This window comes from Salvelinus alpinus, chromosome 31 (assembly GCF_045679555.1).
Source record: "Salvelinus alpinus chromosome 31, SLU_Salpinus.1, whole genome shotgun sequence".
NCBI lineage: Eukaryota > Metazoa > Chordata > Actinopteri > Salmoniformes > Salmonidae > Salvelinus > Salvelinus alpinus.
In genome coordinates, this window is record NC_092116.1 from 5304293 (window position 1) to 5319393 (window position 15101).

General features: G+C 43.6%; 1 protein-coding gene across 9 annotated transcripts in view; it reads right to left on the reverse strand.

The window, feature by feature from the left end:
* Positions 1–15101, reverse strand: part of LOC139561870 (actin-binding LIM protein 2-like) — a 111929-nt gene that overhangs the window by 67588 nt on the left and 29240 nt on the right. For 3 of the 9 annotated variants that reach the window (XM_071379222.1, XM_071379224.1, XM_071379223.1), the window contains exons 1-2: positions 9197–9602; positions 236–397 (exon numbers count right to left, since the gene is read on the reverse strand). In XM_071379222.1, coding sequence (XP_071235323.1) covers positions 236–397; positions 9197–9212 — 178 coding nt within the window. In that variant the 5' untranslated portion in view covers positions 9213–9602. Of the gene's footprint in view, positions 1–235; positions 398–9196; positions 9604–15101 lie in introns of those variants that run through there. The other 6 variants (XM_071379220.1, XM_071379219.1, XM_071379225.1 and 3 more) reach the window with 5 other exon arrangements.

Genomic DNA, 15101 nt, shown 5'->3' on the forward strand with positions numbered 1-15101 from the left:
TGTGTGTCCTTGTATCTGTATCTGGTGAGAGCGTTGGGCCAGTAACCGAAAGGTTGCTGGTTCGAATCCCCAAGCCGACGAGGTGAAACATTTGCCGATGTGCCCTTAAGCAAGGCATTTCACCCTAATTGCTCCTTTAAGTCGCTCTGGGTAAGAGCGTCTGCTAAATGACTGGATCAAAAAAAAAATATGTATTGACGAGGTAATAAGAGGTTAGGGGTCAAGGCCGACGTACCTTTGCAGACGAAGCACTTGATGTGGAAGTGTTTGTTCTGCACGCGCAGCACCTCTCCCTTGCAGGCCTTGCCACAGTTCTGACAGGGGATGGAACTGCTGCTGCTGCTGCCCCCCTGCTTCCCCTGCTCCAGAGGGCTGTGGACAGCCTGCTGATGAAACACTGAAAGAAACGGAGAGAGGCACAGAGGTTAGATAGAAAATGCACACACATGCATTTGGCGATGTCACGTGTAGAAACACACACATATTCATGAACAAAAGCATTCATGACTCATACAAAATGCACACAGACTGCATACACACATTCATTACATAAGTATGTTCGAAACTTCAAACAGCCCGGAGGCCCGCACATGGTATGTACTGTTATGAAATATGACAAGTACTGTAGGTCTTACAGTGACAAAGTCTCTCTCTCTCTCTCTCTCTCTCTCTCTCTCTCTCTCTCTCTCTCTCTCTCTCTCTCTCTCTCTCTCTCTCTCTCTCTCTCTCTCTCTCTCTCTCTCTCTCTCTCTCTCTCTCTCTCTCTCTCTCTCTCTCTCTCTCTCTCTCTCTCTCTCTCTCTCTCTCTGTGTGTGTGTGTGTTCGTCAAAACCGGTTCTGTTTTGGATACCATGGTTACTCCTAATTGGGGTTCAAAAGAAGGGGGAAACAATGGCATTCAGATAGACTGCCTGCGCTAAGCAGGGCACCGTTTGCTAGACTAGTGTTTACCCGAGAACCAGTTTCAGCTTCAGTGTCCCTCCATTCATTCATTCATTTATTCATTCATTCATTCATTCAAGAGTTTCTCCTCTCTGTTCTTTGTCTGCCAACATTACCATTGAGAACTTGAGAAATGTCCCTGTTTAGCCTCTACTTAGGCCCAAATGAGATAAAGTCTGCATCCCAAATGACACCCTTCACCATATGTCATGCACAACTTTTGACTAGGGTTCATATAGCTCTGGTCAAAAGTAGTGCCTGATGTAGGAAATAGGGTGCCATTTGGGGGTGCCATCTACAAGCTGTAGAGCTATGTCTGTGGGCTGTAGGTACTCTTTACATGGTAAATACTACTGACGACAGTGAAAACACCTTCAACACCGTTTATTAGCCCTTTGAGGTCTTGGGCCTCTCAGCCATGAAGGATATGACAAGGATATCCCTACCGGCCAAACCCTCCCTAACCCGGACGACGCTATGCCAATTGTGCGTCGCCCCACGGATCTCCCGGTTGCGGCCGGCTGCGACAGAGCCTGGAACCCAGAGACTCTGGTGGCACAGCTAGCACTGCGATGCAGTGCCCTAGACCACTGCGCCACCCGAGAGACTCTAGTCCATCAGAAGCTCAAGAGAAGGCATCTGCCATTGAAATGTATTACGCCAGAATTGTGCAGTGACAGTGGAATCAACCAATCACATTTTGACTTGGATGGGACTGTTTTCACAAAAACATATGGAAACTGTGCAGTAGCGAGCAATAGTTTCCCCCGCGTTCTAGCTAGCTTTTGTTGTAGGCTAGTTTGAAGCGGCTGCAGCAGGTGTCATCGAAAAGGATGCTGTTGCTAAATTGTTAGCTTTGCCCTTTTCAATAGCAACTTCGAACACGAAGTTACGTTTCAAGGGATCAGCGTCTGTTTCAAATGATCGAAAACGCGGTGAGTGGAACTGTTGTTAATTGCAGCTCACTTGCTGTTGTTTGCTATCTCTTTGAAAATAACGTTATGTGTGTGAAACTTTGTCGCGTTTGAACTTTAGATCATCGGTTACTTTGTGTGCTGAACGGGGAAAAAAGATTTTGGCAACGGGAAGTAATAACTGTGCATTTCGATTTGGAAATACTTAGCCTGATGGTTGTGTTTTTGTATTCTTGTGATTGGGATCTACTGGCTTATTACGTCCGAGTGAATGGGCTGCTTATCCTTTAACATCCCGCTGTGTGTGACTTCCGTCTTTCTATCGGCCCTGTATGTTTTACAAAAAGTGCACTCTTCCACATGGAGATGGAGTGAGCTGGCATTACGGTCGCTGTCCTTTCAGCATCACAAACCTGTCACGCACATCCTTTGACGTGTCACTGTTGTCGCGTTTCGGGATGTTGTGATAGTGATGGTGTTAGGCTACCATACAGTAGGTTAGCGTACGCAGTGTGGTTGCTGTTAGCATTATCTGTGCGGGTTCTGTCTCTGTGTGAGTGGCAGCACGAAGCTCGGCTCAGCCTCAGGCCTGTTTGATTCAGTTGGGCGCATTAAGGTATGCTAGGTTTCTGCTATCTTTCTCTGATTTTTGAGTTTGGTACGACGTGTTGAAATATTCCTCCCCCCCCAACTGAGCCTAGGTTCAATAGCCACGGTTCGCCACTGCGCAAACATGTATATAACAGATATAAAGACTGTTACAATTTCCCACTGTCTCCCCTTACTAATAGTGAGCTAGTAGGAAGGCCAAGTTTCAATAGGCGATAAGATGTTCATGATATATTTGGCCTCACGAAGCGGTTTTACGCGCTCACTGAATGGAAGCTGATAATGATGAGTTTTTCACTCCGAGTCAAGACAGTGTAAAAATGTATCCGACACGGGACAAAACTGAGACCAAACTTTACAACTACAACACTGGCTGCTACTGTACCAATAAAGCCAAGAATTTGGGGGAAGGAAAGTCACGCGTCCTTATAAAATGGTCTGAGGCATTTCAAGGGCCTGAATTGATTGAAACCATGTGGCACCGCAAGAGTCCAGCCGAGACTATTCTATTGGAGGAAATGGGGGGTCTGCCCACTGCCCTCTCGCTCTCTCTCTCTCTCGGCCGGACCAGCATACACTGCCCCTGGCACGCACCTGTTTAGTGGATCCTGTATCGTTCACTTCCTGTCTGGACAATAAATACGGCTTGTGGGGGTCCAAGATGATTCCACTAGGGGGCTTCTCTTGTAATGGGTACAGTTTAGGCCTAGAGCGTTTCAGGGTAAATAGTATGAAGGAGCGCTCTTGACACACAAGGAACACAATGTGCTATGAAGAACCTCCAAGGGCTAGGCTAACAGAAAACACTGTACTGAGCTATTGAGTCCATCCCATAACTCTCTCTTTCTCTCTCTCCACAGATACCAACAGTTGCACAGGCAGTGTAGACCAAGGCCTATAACCTGGCACAGATGTCCTGCTCATCAATCACCCTGTTCTCCTCTGCTCCCTCGCTGACAGACACCAACCCACAGTGTCGCCCTCCCAAAGGTCACAGCCAGGAAAACAATCTGAGCTATGTACCACTACAGACCACGGGGACATGCCATCTATGTCGCCCCCCCCCCCCCCCCCCACCCAACCACAAACACACTCACACACACGTGCATAAACACAAACACGTACACGCACAAACACGCACACACACCATACACAGGCAGGCATTTTTCCTTAGGTTGGCCGATAGCTAATGTAGGTGCGCAGTCAGTGTGGCCCAGATGGGCAGCCATCTTGAATTCCTGTTCCAGGAGCCATGCTCTCCACTAAAAATAGCCTGTTCCCTCAACCCAAGGGGATTCCATGGTGCTCCATTCCAGGCAGGGTCCATCTGCCTGGCTGGCGGTGGTGGACGATTAAAATGCTTGGGTTACAAATCGCAGGGGCATTTTCTGGTGGCTAAAACATTGACCTTGGGATGTACCTTAACAGGGGTAGGCGTTAGATCCCCTAGCTTTAGCTCTGGAATCCATATTCTTTCATTTCGGAATGATTTATTCTTGCATGGATATCAACATCAGGGAGCCCCCGATATCCGGAAAAGTCCAGAAAAGCTGGCATGGGTAGCAGCCAGGGTAGTGGCAAGTGGCAGATTGCCAGAGTGTGTGTGAGTGAGTGAGTGAGTGAGTGAGTGAGTGAGTGAGTGAGTGAGTGAGTGAGTGAGTGAGTGTGTGAGTGTGTAAGAGTGAGAGATCATGCAGAAAAAATTATAATGGTAAACTACAACTGAACTTATGTGAGGTGACTGTCTTACAACTGCTGCAATAGCAATGCAGGAGAGAGATAAACAGATAAACCTGTGCTGTCATGCCTGACATGCATTTGACCTATTACCCCAGGGTCAATTACTACAGAGCGCTTTATCCCCCATTCAAAAGATGATGATGCAACTCATATTTTTTGTACAGACAGACACTCCACACATGGAAGACAAATACTGCCTTTGACATTCCAGTGATCCCACATTTTGCTGCAACATGCAGCTGGTGTTTATGGATTGCTGTTTGTCAAATTCCCATTTGGAAGGACATCAATGTTAATATGCTTGTCGATGATTTACAAGTGCCATCCATCATATGTCTAGCTATCTCTCTCTCTCTCACCCTCCCTCTCTGTCACCAACTTCTGTCTATCTTCCTCTTAATCTTTTCTCCCTCTCTCCCTGAAATCTGGGTGGTGAGATGAGCTCTGTGCGCCAGTCAGTCCAGATATGGCCGACCAGCCGACCATGACTGAGTATGTAACATGGTTAATAGAATTGATTAGGTTCGGCTGCAGCTCAGTATTTAAGGCCGACACTCAAATAGTATCCTCTTAAATAGCATCCTCTTCAGTGGGTCTTTAACGGTTGTTTACATCTGAGACGTGACGGCATCACGAGGGGCTTACGACATTAAGCATTACAGCGACACACTGGGTTCAGATCAGTGCAATGTTGAAGGGGACTCCAGCTTAGCCTGTAGGCTATGTGTGACTAATTCATGAGTGACACCCGACCATTACTAAGCAATTTCACGTCAGTGACAATTTGTGCAGCCACGACATTCGGATTCAAAGCATGTATGAAGTCGGTTGAATGTAACGCCGACGCTGTAATAGCGCGGCGCCGGCTAGGACAAAGGCAAAGTCAGTGGCGGAGGAGAGGAGGATGAGAGAAGAGGAGACGCTCAGACGATCCTTCGAGCATCACGTGGGTAATATAGGAACCATGTGACCTGCTCACACAGCAGACACCATGATGCGGCACAAAATCACAGGACATAGCTTGAGATGGTATTGTTTGTGTGTGTGTGTGTGTCTGTGTGGGGGGAGAGAGAGAGAGAGAGAGAGAGGCCTATTTGTGCTAACTGTTTGTGTATACCAGCTAGGAACAACAAGACCCGGAATAAACATTCAGGATAACCTTTGAGTCAGCGTTTCTCTAGCAGCATTGGTGGTGCAAAAACACTGGCATACGCCCAGCAGGTTTAACACCTTGAGGGATAGGATTGCATAACTATTTTAACTGAACATAGTACACATCCTGTTTCCATTAACCTCTAGGATGAAGACAGTTCATTTAGAAGTGCCTGTGTCTGAATGCTAAACGTGCCTTTCTCTCCTCATCTCCTTTCCTCATGTCCTCTGAGGAAGAAGGCAAAAAGCCCGAAACGTAACAAACCTGTAACTTTTATTTACTTCCATTGTGCTCCAAGATTTGCAGAATCTCCTCTCTAGTTCAGTGTGTTCCTTAATTCATGCAATTTGTTCGGAGAGCGAGGTAGCGGCAGTGCTCCCTTCCCTCATCTCCTCTGACGAAGAAAAAAACAGGACAGATGAAAGATAAGCCTGAGTGAGCATCGAACGTAATGCTTCCACCTATGCTGTGTTTTCAGATCTGTACTAGAAAGCAGAGGATGCTAAGAGGTAGACATTGAACACTTTAGAGGATGCATTTTGAGAAGGGAGTGATGGGGAGGAGGACTGCTGGCCTCTCTCTTCCTCACGTGTGACTGCGGACAGACCGATGGACGGACAGACAGAGGGGTTTGTTTACGGAGCCACCTAGAGGAATGAGGGGTGTCACCGGTGGCTTACCGCACATACTGCTATGGGGCAGAGAGAAAAATGTGCAGTTTTATAGCGAATCTCATGCTGTTCTACACATTTTGCAATTAGGTTGAGATAATTTTGCATTTTTTAAGCTCATTTCCTGCAGTTCTACACATATTGACATGATTTTACTTATGCAGGAAAATAAAACAAAGGCATGTGATATCAGACATTTTAATATAATTATTCTCAACCTAAAATATTTAGGTCATATAATCATAAACACAGGTACAGTGGGGAGAACAAGTATTTGATACACTGCCGATTTTGCAGGTTTTCCTACTTACAAAGCATGTAGAGGTCTGTAATTTTTATCATAGGTACACTTCAACTGTGAGAGACGGAATTTAAAACAAAAATCCAGAAAATCACATTGTATGATTTTTAAGTAATTAATTCGCATTTTATTGCATGACATAAGTATTTGATCACCTACCAACCAGTAAGAATTCCAGCTCTCACAGACCTGTTAGTTTTTCTTTAAGAAGCCCTCCTGTTCTCCACTCATTACCTGTATTAACTGCACCTGTTTGAACTCGTTACCTGTATAAAAGACACCTGTCCACCCACTCAATCAAACAGACTCCAACCTCTCCACAATGGCCAAGACCAGAGAGCTGTGTAAGGACATCAGGGATAAAATTGTAGACCTGCACAAGGCTGGGATGGGCTACAGGACAATAGGTAAGCAGCTTGGTGAGAAGGCAACAACTGTTGGCGCAATTATTAGAAAATGGAAGAAGTTCAAGATGACGGTCAATCACCCTCGGTCTGGGGCTCCATGCAAGATCTCACCTCGTGGGGCATCAATGATCATGAGGAAGGTGAGGGATCAGCCCAGAACTACACGGCAGGACCTGGTCAATGACCTGAAGAGAGCTGGGACCACAGTCTCAAAGAAAACCATTAGTAACACACTACGCCGTCATGGATTAAAATCCTGCAGCGCACGCAAGGTCCCCCTGTTCAAGCCAGCGCATGTCCAGGCCCGTCTGAAGTTTGCCAATGACCATCTGGACGATCCAGAGGAGGAATTGGAGAAGGTCATGTGGTCTGATGAGACAAATATAGAGCTTTTTGGTCTAAACTCCACTCGCCGTGTTTGGAGGAAGAAGAAGGATTAGTACAACCCCAAGAACACCATCCTAACCGTGAAGCTTGGAGGTGGAAACATCATTCTTTGGGGATGCTTTTCTGCAAAGGGGACAGGACGACTCTACCGTATTGAGGGGAGGATGGATGGGGCCATGTATCGCGAGATCTTGGCCAACAACCTCCTTCTCAGTAAGAGCATTGAAGATGGGTCGTGGCTGGGTCTTCCAGCATGACAACGACCCGAAACACACAGCCAGGGCAACTAAGGAGTGGCTCCGTAAGAAGCATCTCAAGGTCCTGGAGTGGCCTAGCCAGTCTCCAGACCTGAACCCAATAGAAAATCTTTGGAGGGAGCTGAAAGTCCGTATTGCCCAGCGACAGCCCCGAAACCTGAAGGATCTGGAGAAGGTCTGTATGGAGGAGTGGGCCAAAATCCCTGCTGCAGTGTGTGCAAACCTGGTCAAGAACTACAGGAAACGTATGATCTCTGTAATTGCAAACAAAGGTTTCTGTACCAAATATTAAGTTCTGCTTTTCTGATGTATCAAATACTTATGTCATGCAATATAATGCAAATTAATTACTTAAAAATCATACAATGTGATTTTCTGGATTTTTGTTTTAGATTCCGTCTCTCACAGTTGAAGTGTACCTGTGATAAAAATGACAGACCTCTACGTGCTTTGTAAGTAGGAAAACCTGCAAATTCGGCAGTGTATCAAATACTTGTTCTCCCCACTGTATATGGGTTTTATACACATTTTCTGTATAAATAGCCTCTAAAATATATGTAAACAGGCTGAGAGAAAGCTGAGTTCTATTATACGATACAATATCAGTACCTGTTTCATTTACAACTTGTCTAAGTCCTATCGTCTACTGATTTAAGCCAGTGTATGGCTGTGGATCGACTGCATTGTTTGAATGGGATGTTGAAACATATTGGCAGTTAATTTGAAACATGTATGTATGGAATCATTCCTCTAGAACTGTCTGTCTAGATCGCTAACAAACATACAGAGCAGATCAATTCTTCAAATTCGGGGGGGGGGGTACGCAAGTGGGTGTCGCTCTGCCTGTTGACAGCTAGCCATCCCCACAAGAACAGCTTTCAAAGCCGAGCATCATCACATTGTGATCTTACTAACTGTCCACACCTCCCCTTCTCCACGCAAACACACTACAGTTATGGCCAACAGTCCATTTATAACCAAGACATAGCTGCGCCTCTGAAGATGGCTGCGTATCAACCTTAACAAGGCAGCTAAGGACATGACATTGCAGACCAGAGAAAACACTTTGATTCTATAGGCTGAGGCAATTGTTTTGACTCCCACTTTTTTCACTGCATATTATCAGAAAAGAGGGGAAAGGGCTGTAGGGTGTGTTACGACATCCGTTCCAGATCCCACTGTGTAATGCTGCTATAGCACATGCACACAGACACACATGTGCACACACCAAAAACATATCTCCTATCATAACAAAATATCTCATTTGTTTTCCAATTTGAGCCAGATTGGCCCCTTGTCATTGGTTTCATGCCTGAATGGCCAGCCAGACAGAGTCACAGTCAGGCAGGTGCCCAAAAGCACAGTGCTCCCTGCCAGGGACTTCATGAAGCGTTGTCGCATATCATTCTGGCACATTATTAGTCATAGCCTACACAGAGAGTTGTTGTTCGTTTCTGGTATTAATATCTGGCTAATGTCAATTTAATTAGGATGACATAATACACAAAGGTCCTGTTTGTATTCATTATATGACAATTGTTTAATCATATTAAACGATGGAATTAATCCTATTTGTCCCTTAAAGTAGTCAAAAAAGATAAGGTAGGCTATGTCTTATTGGGTAGAATACTGCATATCTCTTCTGTACAACGATAAATCAATGAACGCTCCATTGCCTTTCAAGTTGACGCACACTGCGCTGAGGGCTACGGTCTATAGTGGCCATCGAGAAGCATCTATGTCCCATAACCGACCCGTGCTCTCGACAAAGTAAACACACGCTCGGTCGGAGAAAACGAACCTGCGGTATATTACCTTTTTCTTCTGGCATTGTCGCTCTGTCAGTGTCCCTTTTTCAACTGTAAAACCCTTTACAGAACGAAGAGCGGTGTTTCTTATCGTAATATCCAAGTTATTTCTGCCGTTGCGCTGTGTTGTAGTACATCCTCCAAACGTCTTGTTTTCTAATGCGAGGGGTCCGGTGCGGCACGCTCGAAGAGTTTTTTTTTTTTTTTGAAGGAGCGAGAACGCTGCGGTCAACAGTCGGTTATCTTTGGGATGAGCGGCAGCAGGTCATATGATTCCCGAAAGCCTCTCTCGGGTACAAGGGCTGAGTTATTGTTGAGCTATTGCAGCTATCTAATATAAATAGAATCTTCTAGAAGTTCCAGTCCTAAAAAAAAAAAAATGACACCACCTCTCGGGAATCTCTCACAGGGCGTTTACCGCACCAGCCCACTGGCAGCATAGAGATGCGTGTGCTTATGGAATATGGATGCGCCTTCTTGTGCGTGGACTGAGGTGTCTTCCAGTTGATCATTAAAAACTGCATAAAACGTGGAGTAATTTAATTCAATTCATCTCATTTGTAATAACCTTGATAAAACGGAAGTGTTATATCATACTTTCTCTTGAGCAAGTGCACAATGAATGTTACACAGTGCTTCTGTAAAGGGCAGGGAGCACTTGCCAGTAGTGCTTTTTTTCCCCTCTCCAAGTGATCTCAAGAATGAATGTGTCTTCAGTAGCACTAAACTCCACACTTAAGAAAAGGGGATCTGAATGCACAGGAATTAGGATAAAGGGGTCAGGAGTGGAGAGAGCCACACATTTTATTAGGCTACTGGTAACACATTTAAATATAAACATTATTATCATCACCATCATCTCAAGTTATGTAATGTTAGCTCATTATAGTAGCATACCTGTGTCATACAGTAGAGACCAGTACTACTATGACATGACTTTCACTGACGTAGCCTGTTCATTTCTTTTGGGGAGTGACGGTGCCTGGAAACCTATATCATGGGTTGTATTGACGGTATCCATCATTAACGCAATATATCACTGCTAAAGCAGTATAGGCTATATATTTGCAAAGCGAACACGGCGAGAATAGCCTACTACCGAACATAACTTCTGACAGCATTGACAGTCATCAGCATTTTAATAGACTTCGCCATTTGAAACTCAAGCTTCTTTGAGACGTAGTCAATATACAACAAGCTCTCACAGTCTCACGTCGGAATTAGACGTTCATCCATGTTTCTCAAACATCCATGTTTCTTTAAAGTTAAATTAAAGCATTAAATCCGATTTTTTTTTAAAGTTGAGGTTAAAGGGATAATCTACCTCCAGAAATAAAAAAAATAATGAAACTCATGTCAATTTGGTGAACGCATATGTTCTGTGAAAATCAGGAAATCGTGTAGGAACGCACTATAGCTATATAATCATGACAAAGTATAGATTTAGCTTAGATATGCTAAATCTAAACATTGTACCAAATTATTAATCTCCGTTTCTCCTTCAAGTATCATGTCGCAATGCGCGGTGTCTGTGGGAAACAGAAATATTAAAGACAGGAGGAGATAGGAATTCCATTGAACAATGAATGGAAAAACGCCCCACCCAACTAAGCTAATCGTCACGCAATCCGATTCTAATGGAGTTCCCCATCTCCTCAAAATTATATTTGTGTGAAAGCAACGTAACTCTGCTCTCGCTCTGGGCAGAGACGCCGATAATAGTAGTAGACTTGAGCTGCAACAGATTTCCCAAAACGATTTTCACATCTTCGTTATGACAAAATGAAACATTTGTTCATAAAAAATATTGTTTTCACATATTAGTGTTATTTAACACTGTTTAACATTGTTAATAATAGGAATTAGTGGTTTGGGGTGGATTATCCATTTAAGTTTAGGGATTCACTTACATTTAGGCATTAACATTAAAGATTGAGGCATTCAATGAGGCATTCATTGATCTATTACATTATTCTGTAGAGCAGGGTTTTATTTAGTCTTCTAGGGCAACAGAGTGCATTCGGAAAGTATGCAGACCCACTGACTTCATCCACATTTTGTTACGTTACAGCCTTATTCTAAAATTGATTAAATCGTTTTCCCCCCTCATCAACCTGCACACAATACTCCATAATGACAAAGCAAAAACAGGTTTAGAAAATTTTGCTCATTTATTAAAAATAAAAACTGAAATATCACATTTACATAAGTATTCAGACCCCTTACAAAGTAATATTTTTAAGCACCTTAGGCAGCGATTACAGCCTTGAGTCTTGTTGGGTATGACGCCACAAGCTTGGCACACCTGTATTTGTGGGGTTTCTCCCATTCTTCTCTGAAGATCCTCTCAAGCTCTGTCAGGTTGGATGGGAATGTCGCTGCACAGCTATTTTCAGGTCTCTCCAGAGATGTTCGATCGGGTTCAAGTCCGGGCTCTGGCTGGGCCACTCAAGGACATTCAGAGACTTGTCTCGAAGCACCTCTTGCGTTGTCTTGGCTGTGTGTTTAGGGTCGTTGTCCTGTTGGAAGGTGAACCTTCGCCCCAGTCTGAGGTCCTGCACGCTCTTGAGCAGGTTTTCATCAAGGATCTCTCTATACGTTGTTCTGTTCATCTTTCCCTCGATCTTGACTAGTCTCCCAGTCCCTGCCACTGAAAAACATCCCCACAGCATGATGCTTCCACCACCATGCTTCACCGTAGAGATGATGCCAGGTTTCCTCCAGATGTGACGCTTGGCATTCAGGCCAAAGAGTTCAAGCTTAGTTTCATCAGACCAGAGAATCTTGTTTCTCATGGTCTGGGAGTCCTGTAGGTGCCTTTTGGCAAACTCCAAGCGGGATGCCATGTGCCTTTTACTGAGGAGTGGCTTCTGTCTGACCACTCTACCATAAAGGCTTGATTGGTGGAATGCTGCAGAGATGGCTGTCCTTCTGGAAGGTTCTCCCATCTCCACAGAGGAACTCTGTGGAGCTTTTCGCTTTGCCATTTGCCATTATGATGTATTGTGTGTAGATTGACGAGGACTTAAAAAAATATTAATAATAAGGCTGTAAAGTACAAAGTCAAGGGGTCTGAATGCACTGTATAATGACAAAAGAGAAGCTACATGAATCTAATTATAGACAAGTTGACTAACAAATAGCCTACCAAAATGTCGGGAAAATTAGAAGCAGAAACATATCTAAATCAGGGAACAACAAAAAATCCTGCACCTCATCAGAAAAATAGTTCTGCCGTCTTTGAATGTAGCCTATAGCACATTTTCTATATTTGCGGGTTTGGGTTGAGTGCGGGCCTTAGAATTTCACTTTATCACATATATTCAGGCGGTTGCGGATGGGTTATTAACAATTGCGGGTGGGTGCTTACGCCCATCCACTATCCCCGTCCAAAATGTCACAGCAAAACCAAAACCTACTTGAAGGTAACAACGCTCACTGTTGCCCCTAGTGGCCGGTTTCCACATCATCTCCCAACGTCCTCAGACATGGATAGACGTCGAATACTGACTTGTATCACGGGTGACCTGGCTAGAATATAAGTACTGAACATTAGTTCTGGAAGCAATGACAGTAGACTTCACAGTTTAAAACTCGAGCAACTTTTGAGGTACAGAAAAGCACAGGCCTACTGTATCAGCTACACATGTCTGTCTGGGTGGCCAGTGGTTATAGGAATAGCTCCAACTCTATCATCAGGGCTCCACACATGGACAGAAGTAGCCAGTAATGAAAGTCCGTGGAATATGAATCATGGTATGACGGACAGAGGATACCTTTCTTGGGGGAGTAGATCGGCTTTAATATTGCAGATGGATTGTGGCTTCCATCAATGTAACTGTCTGCATCATTTCCAATCCTCCATATATATATATATATATATATATATGTTTGTAAATACTGTATATATAAAATATATATATTTTTTAAATATATTTTCCTTTATTATTTTCCTCTTCTCCCCTAATTGGAGTAAACTAATGGACAACAACACTTAGGCTTCTACTTCGAGCTTCTACATACTATATACATTTTACGGACACAGTATATTTAACATTAGTTATCTTGTTATTTTTTTAGTTCCAGCCTTCAGCTCCACTCAACTCCACCCATCTATCTCTGAGCACCATCTAGTTTTGATTTATATTTGCCATATATTTTTCAACTGTGTTGTGACGTTTCACAAACGTTCTGAACCTTTCTATTCTCATAGTGTCTACAGATTGTAAAAGTATTATTATGTTATTGATCGATTGACTATGACATTTCAAATCACCCAGCAGTGCTCCAGGTAAATGTTGCAATTCTTAAGTCATTCCAGAACATGCGACCAAAAACAAGCTACATATGGACAGTACCGAAACAAATTATTCTGTCTCATCGCAGCAAAATCTGCAGAGCTGGGATGGTTGTATCCCCCATATATATATAACATTGTATTGGTTGCAAGAATTTTATAACCATGTGCCATGGAATCGGTACATTAAAAAAATCTCTTCACAACTATTTTGCATTCTATATGGCACAGCTGTCAATGTTTTGGTCCTTTAATGAAACTGGTATACTTCTTTATTTTCACAATTTTCTTCAACCAATTTTGGTCTTTAATGCAGGGTTGACAGACAAGTTCCTTACTTTCTCCCCCTTCCACTTGCCTCTTCCACTTTTGCGGTAATGCTGCAATTAGTTGGTTGTAATTTTGGGTAGAGCGGACATTTCCATATATTTTTGTTAGCTGCATCTGTGACATAACTCCACCAATCCTATTTATGATATAATTTACAAAGATAATACCGTTTTTAAAAGGAAAAAGGAGACATTTATGAAGCGTCAAACTTCTCCCACCTTCTGGAGTCTCATTTAATTAAAACATCTGCTGATTTGGAAAGATCAATGTTATCACTGTCTGTCTGTGTCACTGTCTGTCTGTGTCACTCATTCGTCAATGTCATACTGACGTGTCATAATGTCATATTAGTCAATCTCATATTCAAGAAATAGTCTGTCTTTCTCTTTGCATTGGGTTTTTCTCTCTCTCTCTCCCATCTCTCCTCGTCCTGGCCTCTGGTCATCTCTCTCCTTCTCCCGCTCTCCATTCCTCTGTCTGTCCTTCTCTCTCTCATGAATGATGTCAACCATTGCTTTGTCACTATTGAGGGATGAGCTTCCCAAGGACTGGACTGTGACAAAATGGAGGACACTACAATCTATTCTACCACCTCTGTCTTGGTATAACGTTCAACCCCCAAACCTTGCACATTCCTTTCTACTGACATCTACCTGCATATACTGTGTGTTTGTCCGTTATGCTTTATAATTAGAGTTGCAGGCAGCTATTAATCAAACTGGAATTGAGATCAATAAACCTGAAGAGAATAACGAGCCATCTGTAATCCAACTACATCACAACACTAGAGTGTAAGATGTAAACAACAACGTTCACACAACAAGGCTTTGCACAGGCATAACATGTAACACATTTGGTTGTCATCATTCCACACATGTACCTGCAACATGTAGACAACAGGGAAGCAATTCCATAGTCATTGTGCGCATGACATACAAATACTTTACCATGGAGAGGAGATAATCAAGTGTTAACAACAACAAACAGAGGATTATTATCCATCCAACCCTCTGTCTGTCTGTGTCCTGTCTGTCTGTCTGCCTGCCTGCTTGCCTGCCTGCGTGTGTGTGTGTGTGTACTCAAACAGGAGGGTTCACCTAATGCTAATGATGATGTTATTGGATCATATCCATCTAGCAGGCCTCTCTACAACAATGGGCACTTCCACAGCTCCATCCATGCAGTCTCATTAGGCTGGAGACCAGTCATTCAAACACTGATGATCATAACATATTTCCCACTCAATGACCTTAAAGGCCCAGGGTTTAACATTCCAGTAGCACAA